General features: G+C 39.2%; 1 protein-coding gene across 1 annotated transcript in view; it reads left to right on the top strand.

Moving 5' to 3' along the window:
• nubp1 (nucleotide binding protein 1 (MinD homolog, E. coli)) overlaps positions 1-19,466 on the top strand; it is a 46,268-nt gene that overhangs the window by 10,399 nt on the left and 16,403 nt on the right. The window contains exons 4-6 of the mRNA XM_067414639.1: positions 13,941-14,009; positions 14,607-14,639; positions 14,762-14,852. Of these exons, the coding sequence (XP_067270740.1) occupies positions 13,941-14,009; positions 14,607-14,639; positions 14,762-14,852 (193 nt within the window). The remainder of the gene's footprint in view (positions 1-13,940; positions 14,010-14,606; positions 14,640-14,761; positions 14,853-19,466) is intronic.

The following is a 19,466-nucleotide window of genomic DNA, read 5'->3' as shown; positions in this document are numbered from 1 at the left end:
TAACTTTAGATTAAATTAACCCATTGTAATGAAACTGGTCATAATACAGTCAATGGCTCATGCCGAGAACATGGATACCAATTGTGCCATATTTTGCAAACCTATCTGTCCTCCGTCTTGTTATTTGTTAAAAACCTACTTTTTCAAACTCATCCTAGACCGTTTGTCCGATTTTCACCAAAATTGAACCGTATCGTCTTCAGACCATGCCGACAAATAGTTATGGATTTCATGTTGATAGACAAAACAGTTTTCATATACCACTGCAACAGAGTTGAGCCATGATGCAAAAATGACTCTTGAGGCTGTATCTCTGCAATGCTTTGACATATTGACACCAAACTTTGCATGTGTCATTGTCATCTCAATCTGACTAAACCACATCAGTTTCGTAACAGTGACACCTATTGGTCGAAAGTGATAAACCATTAAACCATTATTATTGACTGTATTTAAAATTTGACTGCTATTTTGCCTAAAATCAACTTAATAGGTCCTTAATGGCTCATTGTTGCAGTTGGCTTGAGACTTCCAGCCATGCTGGCATGTCTTGTCTTCTTCTTTGCGCTTGGCCCCGATAATGGCTGCTTGTTAGGGGCCAAGCACCGAAGGTGCGGAGGCACCTATTGAAATCGTTAGTGTTCCTATTATTATTCTGCTTCTTCTTCTTCTTCTTCTTCCGCCATAGGAGTCTCTGGCAGCCCATAGAACCGTATGGTAAAAAGTTGTGAAATTTGGCACACTCATAGAGGCCAGTCTGAGCTGTCACTATAGCAAATTTGGTGCCTCTAACTCAATCCCTCTAGCGCCACCACCTGTCCAAAGTTTCACTCATATTTATGCTTATAACTTTTGACCCCTAAGGGCTAGAAACAAAATTCTTTTTTCATCGGATTCCTTGGCTCAAGCCGATTCGATTTCACCCTATGATGTCATTTTCCGGTATGCAAATTTTCCCGCCATTTTGAATTTTCTGAAAAACCTACTTTTTCGAACTCCTCCTAGGCCGTTGCTCCGATTTTCACGAAAATTGAAACAGATCATCTTCAGAGCATGTTGACAAAAAGTTATGGAATTCAAGTTGATTCGTCCAATCGTTTTCAATAAACGCACAAACAAATTTTACGTGGAGGTTGCAAAAACACACTAAAGGCTATATCTCCGCAACGCTTTATCGTATTCAAACCAACCTTGGTACATGTCATCACAAGCATGACTTAAAGCAACATGCAGCGTTTCGGCGCAGCGCCACCTACCTGTCCGGAGATACGAAAAATGCCTATTTTGGCTTATAACTTCTGAACCGTTTATCCAAAAATCATAAAATTGGTCTCATTAGATTCAGGGCGTCATGCCGAGTCGACTGATATCCAATTTTACCATGTCGGCCATTTTGGATGTCGGCCATTTTGAATTATGTGCAAAAATGCTGTATTTTATGAACGCATGAACAGATTGTTATGAAACTTGGTATGGGTCATCACCACGATGCCCTGAAGTAGCCTGAGAAGTTTCGAAACAGCGCCACCTAGTGGAGAATTTTTTTTTTCAAACGCTTATAACTTTGGGTGTGGTTGACATATTTTGATGGGAGTGTGTTTTTTGGTCTCCTGAATCCTTGCCGACTCCAACGATACCAGACTTGCCAGGTTTCGGCATATGGTTTGCGCAGAGTTGTAATTTAGTGCTTAAAAAACATTTGCTGATATCTTCGAAACCGCTAGTCCGATCGAGACGAAACCAGCCTCAGAAGTTCGGAAACATAGGTCGATAGCTATACGCTAATGCCCAAATCTCAAAATATTGATAGTAAGGGGTAGTAAAATCCAATCAAAGTCAGGTGTCAGTCATTTTTTACGTGTTTTTTCATATAAATGTCTATAACTCCAAAACAAAATGAAATATTTTCACCAAACTTGACACACATATGTATGGGCTCACTACGAGGACACATAAAAAAATTGGTGGGATTGTGCCTCTTGGTGGCGCTATAATAAAACAAAACATGAAATTCCCATTGACTTCAATGCAGTATTACGGTTTAAAATGCTAATGCTATAATTTAAGAATGCACTAGTGTATCATTACAAAACTCGGTATGTGTCTTCCGCTCTATGTCCCGAAGATATTCAAAAAGTTTCGGGGCAGCGCCACCTTGTGGTCAAAAGTTGTAATAAAATGTACAAAAATGCTAATAACTTTTGATTAAATTAGCCTATTGTAATGAGACTGGTCATAATACATTCATTGGCTCATGCCGAGAAGATAGATACCAATTTTGCCATATTTTGCAAACATATCTGTGCTCCATCTTGTTATTTGTTAAAAATCTACTTTTTCAAACTCATCCTAGACCGTTTGTCCGATTTTCACCAAAATTGATCCGTATCGTCTTCAGACCATGCTGACAAATAGTTATGGATTTCGGATTGATAGACAAAACAGTTTTCATATACCACTGCAACAGAGTTGAGCCATGATGCAAAAATGACTCTTGAGGCTGTATCTCTGCAATGCTTTGACATATTGACACCAAACTTTGCATGTGTCATTGTCATCTCAATCTGACTAAACCACATCAGTTTCGTAACAGTGACACCTATTGGTCGAAAGTGATAAACCATTAAACCATTATTATTGACTGGATTTAAAATTTGACTGCTATTTTGCCTAAAATCAACTTAATAGGTCCTTAATGGCTCATTGTTGCAGTTGGCTTGAGACTTCCAGCCATGCTGGCATGTCTTGTCTTCTTCTTTGCGCTTGGCCCCGATAATGGCTGCTTGCAGCTATATTTATTATTCTGCTTCTTCTTCTTCCGCCATAGGAATCTCTGGCAGCCCATAGAACCGTATGGTAAAAAGTTGTGAAATTTGGCACACTCATAGAGGCCAGTCTGAGCTGTCACTATAGCAAATTTGGTGCCTCTAACTCAATCCCTCTAGCGCCACCACCTGTCCAAAGTTTCACTCATATTTATGCTTATAACTTTTGACCCCTAAGGGCTAGAAACAAAATTCTTTTTTCATCGGATTCCTTGGCTCAAGCCGATTCGATTTCACCCTATGATGTCATTTTCCGGTATGCAAATTTTCCCGCCATTTTGAATTTTCTGAAAAACCTACTTTTTCAAACTCCTCCTAGGCCGTTGCTCCGATTTTCACGAAAATTGAAACAGATCATCTTCAGAGCATGTTGACAAAAAGTTATGGAATTCAAGTTGATTCGTCCAATCGTTTTCAATAAACGCACAAACAAATTTTACGTGGAGGTTGCAAAAACACACTAAAGGCTATATCTCCGCAACGCTTTATCGTATTCAAACCAACCTTGGTACATGTCATCACAAGCATGACTTGAAGCAACATGCAGCGTTTCGGCGCAGCGCCACCTACCTGTCCGGAGATATGAAAAATGCCTATTTTGGCTTATAACTTCTGAACCGTTTATCCAAAAATCATAAAATTGGTCTCATTAGATTCAGGGCGTCATGCCGAGTCGACTGATATCCAATTTTACCATGTCGGCCATTTTGGATGTCGGCCATTTTGAATTATGTGCAAAAATGCTGTATTTTATGAACGCATGAACAGATTGTTATGAAACTTGGTATGGGTCATCACCACGATGCCCTGAAGTAGCCTGAGAAGTTTCGAAACAGCGCCACCTAGTGGAGAATTTTTTTTTTCAAACGCTTATAACTTTGGGTGTGGTTGACATATTTTGATGGGAGTGTGTTTTTTGGTCTCCTGAATCCTTGCCGACTCCAACGATACCAGACTTGCCAGGTTTCGGCATATGGTTTGCGCAGAGTTGTAATTTAGTGCTTAAAAAACATTTGCTGATATCTTCGAAACCGCTAGTCCGATCGAGACGAAACCAGCCTCAGAAGTTCGGAAACATAGGTCGATAGCTATACGCTAATGCCCAAATCTCAAAATATTGATAGTAAGGGGTAGTAAAATCCAATCAAAGTCAGGTGTCAGTCCTTTTTTACGTGTTTTTTCATATAAATGTCTATAACTCCAAAACAAAATGAGATATTTTCACCAAACTTGACACACATATGTATGGGCTCACTATGAGGACACATAAAAAAATTGGTGGGATTGTGCCTCTTGGTGGCGCTATAATAAAACAAAACATGAAATTCCCATTGACTTCAATGCAGTATTATGGTTTAAAATGCTAATGCTATAATTTAAGAATGCATTAGCGTATCGTTACAAAACTCGGTATGTGTCTTCCGCTCCATGTCCTGAAGATACTCAAAAAGTTTCGGGGTAGCGCCACCTTGTGGTCAAAAGTTGTAATAAAATGTACAGAAATGCGAATAACTTTAGATTAAATTAACCCATTGTAATGAAACTGGTCATAATACATTCATTGGCTCATGCCGAGAACATGGATACCAATTGTGCCATATTTTGCAAACCTATCTGTCCTCCGTCTTGTTATTTGTTAAAAACCTACTTTTTCAAACTCATCCTAGACCGTTTGTCCGATTTTCACCAAAATTGATCCGTATCGTCTTCAGACCATGCTGACAAATAGTTATGGATTTCGGATTGATAGACAAAACAGTTTTCATATACCACTGCAACAGAGTTGAGCCATGATGCAAAAATTACTCTTGAGGCTGTATCTCTGCAATGCTTTGACATATTGACACCAAACTTTGCATGTGTCATTGTCATCTCAATCTGACTAAACCACATCAGTTTCGTAACAGTGACACCTATTGGTCGAAAGTGATAAACCATTAAACCATTATTATTGACTGTATTTAAAATTTGACTGCTATTTTGCCTAAAATCAACTTAATAGGTCCTTAATGGCTCATTGTTGCAGTTGGCTTGAGACTTCCAGCCATGCTGGCATGTCTTGTCTTCTTCTTTGCGCTTGGCCCCGATAATGGCTGCTTGCAGCTATATTTTGTATTATTATTATTAACTGATTATTTGTTTACCACAAGACTAATAAGATGTGCTAACAAAGTAAAGAGGGTCAATTTGGATTTCATGATAACTTTAAGTAATGACTGCTGAAAATTCAGCTTTGTTTGTCATCACAGGCATAAATTACATTTAAAATGGAATAAAATAGATATGTTATTTTAACTTGTAATATTTCACAATATTACAGTTTTTACAGTATATTTCATGAAATAAATACTGCCTTGTTGAGCATGAGACCTTCTTTTTAAATTTTTAAATATTTAGATAGAAAAACTATCCCAGTTTAATACTCATACAAGTTTGTAAAGAAAATAGCTGTTATTTTTACTGTTTTATTTGGTGATTCAAGTGGGCGTGGCTTAAAAATGCTCTTTCATCCTTAAAGGGGGGGTGAAACACTCAGTTTCAGTCAGTGTCATGTCAATCTTGAGTACCTATAGAGTAGCATTGCATCCTGCATATCTCCGAAAAGTCTTTATTTTTTTTATAATTATATAAGAAAGATGCGCTGTTCCGAGTCTTTCCGAAAAAAGCCGAGCAGGTGGGGGCGTGTCGTGTGAGCGGAGCTAAATAATGACGTGTGCAGCAGCGCGCTGCAGTGAGGAAAGTGAGTCGCTCTGTGAGGAAAGTGATTCGCTCTGTGAGGAAAGTGATTCGCTCAGTGAGGAAAGTGATTCGCCCGCCGCGTGAGGAAAGTGATTCGCTCTGTGAGGAAAGTGATTCGCTCAGTGAGGAAAGTGATTCGCCCGCCGCGTGAGGAAAGTGAGTCGCTCTGTGAGGAAAGTGATTCGCTCTGTGAGGAAAGTGATTCGCTCAGTGAGGAAAGTGATTCGCCCGCCGCGTGAGGAAAGTGAGTCGCTCTGTGAGGAAAATGATTCGCCCGTCGCGTAGGGCTGGACAATAATTCAATATCAATATATATCGCGATATATTTTTTTTCAATAACGGTGATATGATTTTTAAACACATTTCCGATATTTCGATAAATATATTACAGCATTCCTCACTGACTGACGTTCAGGGCGCAGCCGTCAGAAAGAGCAGAACATGATTGGCTACTCGCGCGATGACGTACACCACAGAAACGCAGTCAGTGCTCAGCAGTAGTAGGCTGATAGAGCCAACGCGGCAAGTTTTAGCTAAAAAAAGAGTTTCCCTGACCGCAACACAAATGTGACTGAACGAACTTCCACAAGCAAGGAGAAAGAAATAGTTGATATGAGAAACACTAACGTTAATTCAGTGGGGTGGAAGTGGTTCGGCGTGTCCCCCGCACTTTTAATAAAGTGTATTTTCATCCCCCGCACTTTTACTGGGTCTCACCGATCCTAGTCGACCCGCTCCGAGCGGGATTCCAAACGGCGTTACCTGGAGCGAGGGCGGGCAAGTTAACAGGGACGCTAAAGACCGCTTTCTCTAACCTCGGTTGATTGTGTGCTTCTTGAGGTCACGGGCAAGTGTACATAGAAACCAACGTGAATACATCAAGATTTAATTTCAGAGACAAAAACAATATATGAAAGCAATGAAGGAGCATCATGAGCAACAAAACTGTTTTCAACACTGATAATAATCATAAATGTTTGTTGAGCATCAAATCCTAATATGAGAATGATGAGTGACACTGAAGACTGGAGAAATGATGATAAATTCAGCTTTGATCACAGAAATAAATGACACTTTACTATATATTCACATAGTGAACAGATGATGTAGATCAGAATAATATTTCACTGTATTACGTTGTTTACTGCATTTTTAATTAAATAAATGCAGCATTAAATATATGCTATAGTTTTGCATAAATGGAAAATAGAGCGTAATGAATTGTTCTTCACTGAAATTTAAAACTTAAAAGAAAATGCTCAATAAACTGCGTCTGCGGCACAGGAGCACTGTACGCTGTGAAGCAGATCCACCATCTGAAGCAGATCCATCCGCTAGAATATTCTGAGTCAGGCTGAATCCTGGCTGAAGCACTTTTGTTTAATCTATATTAAGAATAATATAATCAGCCTATGTTATAGTTTAAACTTAAAGATATTAATATTAATAATATTTTCATATAAAGGCTAAATACAAATAAAAGGTGAACATTAATTTATTTGTACTGGTTTTATTTCTAAAGATATTATATAGTTTTATAGGAGGACTATTCATAGACTTGGCAAGTACATTTTTTAGAAGTTTGTAGGTACAGACATCCTTTGTGGCAGTTCTTAGTAGTTTTTTCTAAAGCTTTTATATAGTTCATATCGATATCGGAATTATATCGTATCGACCGAAATTAAGAAAAATATTGTGATATGAATTTTGGCCATATCGTCCAGCCCTACCGTCGCGTGAGGAAAGTGCTAATACAGATCGACCGCCGGCCTATCAGTGGGTAAGTCAGTAGCTACTGGTTATATCACCTGTTTAGCATCCTACAAGCCAGCGCTTTGATGGGCATAGCCTGTTGCTTTCGCTCTCTCCCTCGCTCTCTCTCACGCGCTTCCGGTAGAATTGTCCGTAAGGCCCATACAAGGAAATTCCGCCCCCGTTAACGTCAAAGGGGACGCATGATCTCAAAAAACTTGCTGAAACTTATGACTAACCGGAAGTAGTATTTTTGACAAAGAAATACTCCCATCAAACGTCCACCTTAACTTTTGAAACTTTGTCTATGTTTAGTATGGGATTCCAAGTCTTTAACAGTGTAAAAAGATCAGTATGCATGAAACAGCATTTCACCCCCCCTTTAAGCAGAAGCAGATCAGTTTTCAAGTGACACATCCTGACTGACTGACACATAATATTTTCTCTGTATTTTCAAGAAATTGTGTTTTTGTTTGTTTAATATTCTTTGTCCCATGTTCTAAGGTGTTGGTCAGTGGCAGTGTTCCTCCTAGTAAAAGCTGTGTCCTTTATGTTGGCTTTGTTTATCTCCACTGTTTTCCGAGCATGTCCTATGTAGTAGGTATATGCTTCAGCACATCCAGCCAGCTGCATTAAATGCTAAAGTTCATACTGTTAAACATAGACATCATGAATTAAAATAATGTATATTGTTCTTGTAACAATGTAGATATTATAGTAAACATTGTTTACCCTCATTTCTGGCTAATAAGCATCTGTGTATTGAATTTACTCAAATTACATTTAATAGATTGAGTGCTTCAGGCTTTTGATTGAAGGTGTATGTGAGTTGGAAAAATATAATAATAGAAGAGTAATTTATAGGTGTGGCGTTCACTCAGTAACTGGAGCAATGCGATGATGGATGAGGTCATCGTTCGAGCGTGATGAAAGCAGCTTTTAATGAGGAAGTTTGTGTTAATGGTGATAACTGGATAAACCTGCTGCACAGCAGTAATCAGATCAAGTTCACACATTTTACTGATACCTCTTACATTTATTTTTAGACTAAGCTCAACGAAATTGTGATGCAACATATTTTAATGATAAATCATTATGTTAGAATATGTGTACTGAAAAGCAAAGGCTTTGTTTCCAAATGGAGTCTGTCTCATAGTTTTGATTACAGATGAATAACTTCCCTCAACTGAAACTGGAAAGAGACTTGTGTTTGACCCAAGAATGTCTTATTCTTGTGGCATTTTCAAGTGCTTTGGGCTGTTCTGAGTAGAAACCATACATCTTGAAATCTTAGGCTGTTTTTATTTTCTTAGACATTTCTATTATATAGCTTTCTGTTCGTCTGTAGAGATACAGTGACATATTTTCAGAACTTGCCTCTAGACATGAAGAAATAAGATATAAGAATTTCCCTTTGGATGAACTCTCTCCTCCTCCTCCTCTTTAACGGAGGATAAATACCCTTTATGAGAGAGCTGTGCCTATGTAAAACTTTTTTCTCCTTATTTCTGTATCCCAAGCTGTTTTCTGAGGAAATGCTGGTGGTTTAGTAGCTGTCTGCAGAATCCTGATGAATATAGCAGCCACTTGTTTTGATGGCTAACAATAATTGCCTGCAGATGGACAGTTTAAAAGACCTAGTTCTTATTCGGTATTGCTAACACATTTAATAAATTATTGTGGTAATCACTGTAATCAAATAGTTTGAAAGTAAATTAAACATTTGATCATTCATTAGATGATCAATTATTGTGGTGTTACAAGTCACTACGAGGTCTTTGAATATGGTCCAGGAGTCTCCCCTTTTGGGCTTTGAACCAATAGGGTCACCATTCTAGATCTTTAAACAAAATATTAGGTATTTTGGCTGAGTGGTTAATGTTGTAGCACTGTAATCAAATATAGTTTGAAAGTAAATGAAAAGTCAATTTTATGAAGATCAAATATTCTCCACTCATTAGCCAGGTCAAATTATTTGAATACAAATGGTGCAATATTTGCTTTATTGGGATAAATATTTTACGCGTGTTGCATTTTGCTCTCTTTTTTTCTGATCCAATTTTCGATCATGTGGTCGATTTTGATTTTTTTTCTTTATTCAATAAAAAGATGAGCATGAACTAGTTTAAAACTAAAAGTAACTTATTATGTTTAATATAAGCATAATAATTTCATACCAGTTTCTTCTGAAGTGGTGATTTTATTCTCTTAAATGTTATGTTTCATTTTCAAATACTTATACATTATAGTTTTGCACGCATTGAATTTGCAACTTGGAAGGAAGCATAGCAAATGTCTCTTCTCTAGAAGCGCACAGGCTACAGTAACCAAACCTACATCTGGTCCCATACAGGCCCGTTTCCCTCAAGAGGTCTGTGGGATTCTTAGCATTTTTGTAAGTTTAAGATGTACCTTTCCCCTCCTTGCTCAACATATATTAATGAGCCCTAAGGGTTTTCAGGCATTGATTTAAGAAGACCAAATAAGACAGAGGAGCATGTACATTTTTGTTTCTAGGTCAAGAAAAAGGAAGTACTGGAAAATAAGTGTGGTTACCAGAAGAAAAGTATTCAGACTTTGTGAGGAAGTGGTGTGACTCCCCCCTGTAGCTCTCCGGGAGAATCCCTGACTTTTGCCACTATAAGATCTTAGCCTCTCTGCAACCTTGCTCACTGAACGGCCATTTCCGGAGAGAGAGCGAAATGGAGAGTGAGGGGGAAACTGCTCGGTTCCTGTGGGACTTAAGTGGGGTTCTGTACTCCTTCTTTGCTACTTTCACTCCCCTGTTTGCTTTCAGTAAATTTCCTTCAGAAAGCAGAAGAACAGGGAGGGAGAAATAAACTTCTGAGTGTGACCACAGAAGAAGTGTGTGTTCAAAAAGCGTGCTGCTTATTCAGCCATCGACGCATTAACATTTAACACAAGCCAGGGGCACGAAGGTCACGTTTATTAGACTCTGTATTTGGTTTTAAACTAAATGCACGTAACATTTTAAAGTCCTCATGAAATCAAAATCGACCTTATTTACAAACAGTGTTAATACACAGGGAAAAAAAGTTTGTCATGGTAATCTGAAAAGTAACTTCCGTTGGAAATACGTCACAGCTCTGAAATAAAATCACTTGCAACTTCCGGTTCACTTTAACTTTAAACAAATGCTTTGAGAACTTGTAATCAGTTCATTGTTGATATTTCCATTTAGGTGCGAGTCATGTCTTTGTTGCAGGAAAAGCAAGGGCTCCCTTCCATGGATCCAAAACGTCAAATCATCAGCACATCTGGAAATTTGCTCAGTTCCTATCATATCCACGGATTAGTCGCGCACACAAACACTAACTCATGTGTGGAGATTTGCTCTGGTGTGATCATCTAAACATATGCTGCTATAATCCAATGGACATGCAGCAGCCCTCAGGATTCCCGGTCCTATTTTTTTCCTGTACCGAATGACATGTGCTGCGGTTTCTGCAAGGCCCTTCTGAGGTGTTTTTTGTGATGGATGGATGGATGGATAGTGGATTAGTGGTTAATTAGAATGTGATCGAGTCTATCCTCAAATGGTTTAAAATTCAAATACAGTTAATTATCTCACCTGCTCTGGATGTTATCACACACACTGATGCACACTAGGCAATTCAGTTCAATTTATGTTTAAAGCACATTTAAAGGGGGGGTGAAATGCTGTTTCATGCATACTGATCTTTTTACACTGTTAAAGACTTGGAATCCCATACTAAACATAGACAAAGTTTCAAAAGTTAAGGTGGACGTTTGATGGGAGTATTTCTTTGTCAAAAATACTACTTCCGGTTAGTCATAAGTTTCGGCAAGTTTTTTTCGATTATGCGTCCCCTTTGACGTTAATGGGGGCGGAATTTCCTTGTATGGGCCTTACGGACAATTCTACCGGAAGCGCGTGAGAGAGAGCGAAGGAGAGAGCGAAAGCAACAGCCTACGCCCATCAAAGCGCTGGCTTGTAGGATGCTTGTAGGACAGGTGATGTGCACATAACAATGTCACATAAAAAGGGCGTTTTTGGTTGCCAGACCAAGACAGTCCTGCACAGATTCGCCAAAAACCCCGCGTTAAGGCAACAGTGGATGGAATTTGCTTTTCCGGATCAGCAACTGAGTTGCGCGAATGTTTATATCTGTTCGCTGCATTTCGGTGCCGACTGTTTCATAAACAAGGCCCAGCTCGACGCCGGATTTTCCCAATCGCCTAATGCTGAAGGATGGAGCAGTCCCAACGTTAGAAGGGTGAGTGAGACTGCTTCAAATGTCTGTGTTTTTTTTAGTCCGCTTACTGTCTACACAAACCACGCGTAAACACACAAACACACGTGCACAACTGCACTTCCCACATGTACACCTTCAAAGACAAAAATACGACGATATAATTCAAGTATAAATATGTAAATAACACAAGCCGCTAAGCATATTATATAGATAGTGTATAACTTGTACCACATAGAGACGTCCTGCTCTAGTCGTTTTTGCTGCTGCTCCTGTTCAACTGCAGCCTCTGGGTCTGATTCCGGATCATAGATGTATGGCTGTATCTGATTAAAAGCCATATTTTTATTTTGAATAAAGTTTTTTTCCCGCTGTTAGGGATGACACAGCTCGACTCAACATAGCAGCAGCGAGCACACGTCATTATTTAGCTCCGCTCACACGATACGCCCCCACCCGCTCGGCTTTTTTCGGAAAGACTCGGAACAGCGCATGTTTCTTATATAATTATTAAAAAAATAAAGACTTTTCGGAGATATGCAGGATGCAATGCTACTCTATAGGTACTCAAGATTGACATGACACTGACTGAAACTGAGTGTTTCACCCCCCCTTTAAATGCAACGCGTGTTGTTCTGAAGTTTTGTACACAATCAGTAAGCCAACAAATAAAACGACAAACCCACACAACATGAATCAATGATAAAAATTAAGACCCTAGACACTGTTAGATGTGAGTGCATAATAGTACATTTTTAGAGCTGATTGAAAACAAGACAAAGAAGGGGCAGACTTAACGTGTAACGGGAGACTGTTTCAAAAAACTTGGCCACCTGTTCTTATCTCAAAGCTCTGCTCAACATCTGGCCTAATGTTCAGATATAACCATTAGGTCTGGTACACAACCCACACCAAATCAAGGCTGTAAACTCAGACATGACATACCACAGACCTGATGATTTCATTCATATCATGTAGGCCATGGAAAGGTTATGGTTCCCGGTCACAGCAGGGTAATGTGGCATTCAGAGATGAGATTAAATAGCTTAAACATGTATTGGAGGTTGCTGCGGCCTGTGTGTATAGAGCTGGAACTGAAGCGGTGGTCTTATGTAATGACTTATGTATGAGTCAGTGCTGTTCAGACTGAAGCTGTGTGTGTGTAGTCTGTGTGAGGGTTGCTGAGTGACTCACTAAGCTGTGGCACACTGACATCTTGTGGTAACATTGTTGTGGTGCAATTTTCATTCAACCTATTTGCCTGGTTTGTCTTTTTTGTTTATTAAAGCAAATAATATGAGCACGGTACTCAACTGGACTTACCAAATGTACACATTTGAATGGTAATTTTTGCCACATTTATACAATAATTGTTCTGCTGAATTATTAAAGTCAGGTTAAAAGGCACACAATGTAAAAATGAGACATTAAGGGCCCTATTTTAACGATAAGAGTGCATGCAGGTGCACTTAGTGCTAATCCAGTTTTGCTAGAAAAATGGTTGGCACGCCAGGCGCATGGATCAAAAGGTTTGTACCTAGACTTAATATGTCATGGATGAGTTTTGGGCTTGATGTTCAGTAAACCAGTCAGAGTCTCATCTCCCATTCACTTTAAAAGCCAGTTGACCTTGCACCATGGCAGATTCGCTATTTACATGGTGGTAAGAACGCTTCTCCAGAGATGATTTCTTTTATTTTTAATATTTAAAAATGTTTGTGTGCTGCTGCGTGTCACTGCAATAAGCAGAGTGTACTGAGCATTGTGCACCCATCTATAACGCACCTTTTAAATAACTAAAAAATAATACTGCGCTACTGACTTAAAGGGATCGTTCACCCAAAAATGAAAATGTGATGTTTATCTGCTTACCCCAGTGCATCCAGTTCCTGGTGCCAGTCATATAATGATGTGAATGGATAACAATTCTATAAGAGCAACAAAAAAAACATTCTTAGACAACATGCACAAAGAGCCCTGTGGCTCATGACCACACATTGATATCTTAAGACACACAACGGTCAGTTTGTGTGAGAAATTGAGCCGTAATTTATGTAATTTTTTTCTATCCCTTTAATACCAGGTTTTTGTTGGTCAATGGTGCAGTCATTTTCAGTTGCCTCAAAATAGCAACACACCAACAATGCGCCCAAACACAACTCGTTTTTAGGCCAGCACACCCATGGATGAACATGCATGAGTGCATTTGCTATTTAAACAACGTGATGCCTGACGTGAAAATGACTACGTTGAGCTAAAACTTTTGCCTTGCGCCTATTGTTGCATTAAGCCCGGTGTATGATGGGGCCCTAAAAGTGTTTACATAATCCATAGATATATTAAATAACCTTATGCCAGTTTTCATTCTTTAAAAAAAATTCTGTTCCAGGTAGCACTCCTAGATGTGGACATCTGTGGGCCATCTATACCAAGAATAATGGGCTTAGAGGGGGAGCAGGTATGTAACTATAGACATACTTCATGAGACGGCATATAGAGAGCAGGTGTGACATCTTGTTCAATGGTGTCAAGGTAATAACTTAAAACACTGCAAAGACAATGGAGATTATAGTGGACTTCAGAAGATTCTGGAAAATAGAAGATGGTGAGGAAGCAGGTGGAGAGAGCAGAGCACTTTAAGTCCCTCTTGGTTTATATTTCATGCCATTTGATTTGGTCACAACATGTCTCATCAGGTTAAAAAGGCCTAACAAAAGTATTTTTTATGGTAACTTAAAAGGGTACAAATGCCTCAACTTTTACCACAGTAACATAGAGTATACTCTCCTACTCTATCAGAGTATGGTATGATAGCTACAGTGCCGCTGATCAGAGAGAACTTCAGCATGTGGTTAAAAGCAGCACAAAGGATCATTGAATCTGAGCTTATAAACCTGGGTGAAGTTTATACCAGTCGGTTACAGAAGAGAGCTAGAAACGTTGTAACTCTTTTACAATGACAATAAAAACGCCTAATTCATTAGGCATCATACTTGTGTCAGAATGCTGAGATTTTTTTAAATCTCATTCTGTTTTCATTTTGTTTTCTCTGCAGGTTCATCAGAGTGGCTCAGGCTGGTCCCCAGTGGTGAGATTTTTTTTAATTTTTTTTTTAATCTATTATTTTGATTTGGATTCTCATGCCGGTTCATTGGTATAAACTGGGATTTGTTTTACTTTATTACATGCCTGCATATTCTTTGTGTCTAGTATGTTGAGGACAATTTGGCCGTCATGTCCATCGGCTTTCTGCTCAGTAGTCCAGATGATGCTGTTATCTGGAGAGGCCCCAAAAAGAATGGTTTGTACTTTAGCCCTTTTTTATATTTGTATTGATTTGTTTAAATTGCCTTCCTTGTAGTAATGCAGTCTTGAGTGCAAGAACCCCATTATCTTGTTGAAAAATTTCAGGAGTGTGAAAATTCCCTAATCATGTCCTTGACCTAAAAGATGACAGATAATGGTACATGTTTTTTTTTCACTGTGGGTAGCAGTCATAGGATTGTTGGTTTAATGGTTAAGTATATCTTAGTAGTACACATTTGGTTTCATGCAGCTGTTTTTCTAAAATGTTTCCACTTGGTTAATCTGCAGGTTTCATTTCAGTAAACAGTTTTTTTATCTTTCATCTCAATCTCTTCCAGTTAGTCTGCAATAACTGCCGCTTCTTACAATGTAAATTTCATTAAATAAATGGCATTTGATCCAGTGGTAGCTGATATAAGGGCAGTGTTAGCTTCCTGCGACATTAGAACTCTGTGAAGCAGAAGTGCTGCTTTCAGAATTAAATTTAAAAAATGGTTCCGTTCCAACAGATATGACTATTAGCGGAACTTGGCCAAAACAAAACAGAAATCAAATGCATTGTGAAAATCATCCTTATTTTTGTGCTAGACTTAGAATTATTATTAAATAGGTAACACTTTATTTCGATTAACCACTTTATACATTCTACTAACTATAAGTAACATTTCAACTACCAGTCTACCACCTACCAGTCATTTGACTGTTGTTATTATCATTATTAGACTGTCTGCTTAATATCTGCTAACACTTTACTTAGATGGGCCCCCAACAAACATTCTACTGACTTTAAGTAACTTTGCACATACAATATTGATATTGATGCTATGTAGTTGCAAAGTTGCTAATAATTAGTAAAAAGTCTAAAGTGTGTGATCAAATGTCATGTGTTTTATAGCCTTTAGTAAAAAGGAACAGAAAAACTGTTCCATAATGACATGCTTAGAAATTATGTTTATCTGGAGCACTAAGTTAAGTTTAGACCGAGTGAGTTTCACTTCCTCATGCTATGTATCGTAACCACCGTCTGATATCTAATTGTCTCATCTGTCATGAGGATTTGGTCTCCTTAACTGTGTTTTTAAGGTGGGTTGAATGCGGCCTCTCCATTCTGTTTTCTGTTGATACAGTCATGGACAAGATGTTGAGTAGCCCCATGTGAGAGCTAAATGACTCTTGATTGCTGTAGAATCTCATGTACACAAAAATATGGCACAGCCATTTTCAAGCATGTTTATCAGATGTTGAGCCGGCTGTTTTAGCATTTTAGGAAGCAACATTGTATGAATTATTTTTTTTTTTTTTCATTTTTCAACTAAGGGTGCTTTCACATCTCTAGTTCGGTTTATTTGGTCCGAACCAAGGGCAAACAATTATACATTGTTGCATTTTTCAGCTTTTTTGGTTCCTTTTCACACCACACTGATTGCTTTGGTCCGAACCAGTTGAAACGAACCAAAAAGCAGGCACGTGACAACATCCACATCACTCATTGGCCATGGCGTATTTCCTAAACTGCTTTTCAATTGGTCAGAATTTGCGTGTGGAAAAATTCCAACAGAAGAGGCAAAGCCAGCAAGATATAATAACACTATGGAGAGACGGCCGCGCGGGCCAGTGTTGTCCCTGGCCATAATACACTGTGTGTATTTACCACAGTATGCAAACAATACATTTCTATAATGAAGCGCGGATGCGACATGAAAACAACATTCTAATGCACTGCAGACGGCGAGCGCGCATCACTCGTCACTTCAAGCGGAGGCATGCATTAATTATTCTTCATTGACATGCTCATCTTCCCGAAAATATTTCCAACGATCTATCAGGTAATAATCTCATGCACAGCTAACTATGGCAGCTGGTTCAGTCCAAAAATGATCAGTACTTTTGCAGTTGGTTCTGTTCGAGGTCGGATCACGTTCTCACCACAAACAAACCGCTCCAGAGTTCGTTTGCAAGCACCTCCTTGAAGAGGTGGTCTCGGTAGACTTGTTTGGTCCGCTTTTGGTGCGCACCCGAGTGCGATTGCTGCTTTCAGACCTGACCAAACGAACCGCACCAAAGAGGGAAACGAACTCTAGTACGATTCAACCGAACTAAATGAGGCAGGTGTGAAAGCACCCTAAATGCAAATGGCCAGAAAGATAAAGGACAGGCCATCAGGACTTTCAACAATCTTTGTAAAAATAAAATGAAGGGGAAGTGTCAAATAAAAGTTATGACTGACATTTACCTTTTACAAAACCAAATACAGGTCCTTCTCCAAAAATTTGCATATTGTGATAAAGTTTATTTTCCATAATGTAATGATAAAAATTTAAAGGTCCCATTCTCCGCATGTTTTCGAAGCTTTGATTATGTTTACAGTGTGCAATATAACATGAGTTCATGTTTCGCATGTAAAAAAACAGTATTTTTCACACAATTTACTTATCTGTACAGCGCTGTTTCCTCTGTCCTAAAAACGGCCTGTTGATTTCATTGTTCTATGAAGTCCCTCCTTCAGAAATATGTAACGAGTTCTGATTGGGCCAGCGCTTCCCGTGTTGTGATTGGACAGCAGCTTTGCACACTTTGCCCGGAAAGGTCCCGCCTCTTACCATAACTGGGATATGTAAGCGCTGAATGTGCGCTCTTCTCCAAGTGAGAGAGCAACAAGACCACGCCCCCTATTTTGTGTGTTCTTGTGGGTGGAGGGTTAATCAGCAAACGGTAGTGACGTCATTACATCCCTGCACTTCCTGCTGTAGTCCAAACTGGCTGTTCGCTGTAGGCTTTGAAAGGGAACTTCTGTTAAATAAAATCTCGCTTGGCATTGAACTATGAGCTTTATAATTTTACAGGAATTATTTATGCTCTAACAGCAACATTACACACTAACTAAAGTTTGAAAGATGGAATCGCAAAGAACGGGACATTTAACTTTCATATACTTTAGATTCATTGCAGACCAACTGAAATATTTCAGGTCTTTTTTTTAATACTGATGAAAACCCAAAAATCTCAAAAAATTAACATGTCATGAAACGGTTCTCTAAACGAGCTATTAACCTAATCATCTGAATCAACTAATTAACTCTAAACACCTGCAAAAGATTCCTGAGGCTTTTAAAAACTCCCAGCCTGGTTCATTACTCAAAACCGCAATCATGGGTAAGACTGCCGACCCGACCCTGTCCAGAAGGCCATCACTGACACCCTTAAGCGAGAGGGTAAGACACAGAAAGAAATTTCTGAACGAATAGGCTGTTCCCAGAGTGCTGTATCAAGACACCTCAGTGGGAAGTCTGTGGGAAGGAAAAAGTGTGGCAAAAAACGCTGCACAACGAGAAGAGGTGACCGGACCCTGAGGAAGATTGTGGAGAAGGACCGATTCCAGACCTTGGGGGACCTGTGGAAGCAGTGGACTGAGTCTGGAGTAGAAACATCCAGAGCCACCGTGCACAGGCGTGTGCAGGAAATGGGCTACAGGTGCCGCATTCCCCATGTCAAGACACTTTTGGGCTACAGAGAAGCAGCACTGGACTGTTGTTCAGTGGTCCAAAGTACTTTTTTCGGATGAAAGCAAATTTTGCATGTCATTCGGAAATCAAGGTGCCAGAGTCAGGAGGAAGACTGGGGAGAATGAAATGCCAAAATGCCAGAAGTCCAGTGTCAAGCAGCCACAGTCGGTGATGGTCTGGGGTGCCATGTCAGCTGCTGGTGTTGGTCCACTGTGTTTTATCAAGGGCAGGGCCAATGCAGCTAGCTATCAGGAGATTTTGGAGCACTTCATGCTTCCATCTGCTGAAAAGCTTTATGGAGATGAAGATTTGTTTTTTCAGCATGACCTGGCACCTGCTCACAGTGCCAAAACCACTGGTAAATGGTTTACTGACCATGCTATTACTGTGCTCAATTGGCCTGCCAACTCTCCTGACCTGAACCCCATAGAGAATCTGTGGGATATTGTGAAGAGAAAGTTGAGAGACGCAAGACCCAACACTCTGGATGAGCTTAAGGCCGCTATCGAAGCATCCTGGGCCTCCAGAACACCTCAGCAGTGCCACAGGCTTATCGCCTCCATGCCACGCCGCATTGAAGCAGTCATTTCTGCAAAAGGATTTCCGACCAAGTATCGAGTGCATAACTGAACATAATTATTTGAAGGTTGACTTTTTTGTATTAAAAACACTTTTCTTTTGTTGTTCGGATGAAATATGCTCATTTTTTTAGATAGGAATTTTGGGTTTTCATGAGCTGTATGCCAAAATCATCAGTATTAAAACAATAAAAGACCTGAAGTATTTCAGTTGCTGTGCAATGAATCTAAAATGTATGAGTTAAATTTTTATCATTACAATATGGAAAATAATGACCTTTATCACAATATGCTAATTTTTTGAGAAGGACCTGTAGTTTTCTCATCTGTTTTTTATTTATTTATTTTTTGTATTTTTATGTATTGTATTGTTCTTAACACTGTGTACTATTTGTGATCATTTATCAAAAGTGGGTGGTTTGGCAGGACAGTGATTATTATGCACCAAGAATGATTTTGGTTTGTACATTTGGTACGGAATCAAAACAAACTTGGAATATTGTATTTTTTACTCTGTGTTATCTGTGT

This window comes from Pseudorasbora parva, chromosome 2 (assembly GCF_024679245.1).
Source record: "Pseudorasbora parva isolate DD20220531a chromosome 2, ASM2467924v1, whole genome shotgun sequence".
In the NCBI taxonomy this organism is placed as follows: domain Eukaryota; kingdom Metazoa; phylum Chordata; class Actinopteri; order Cypriniformes; family Gobionidae; genus Pseudorasbora; species Pseudorasbora parva.
Note: the sequence above shows the minus strand (reverse complement) of the source record. Positions and strands in the feature narration are given on the sequence as shown.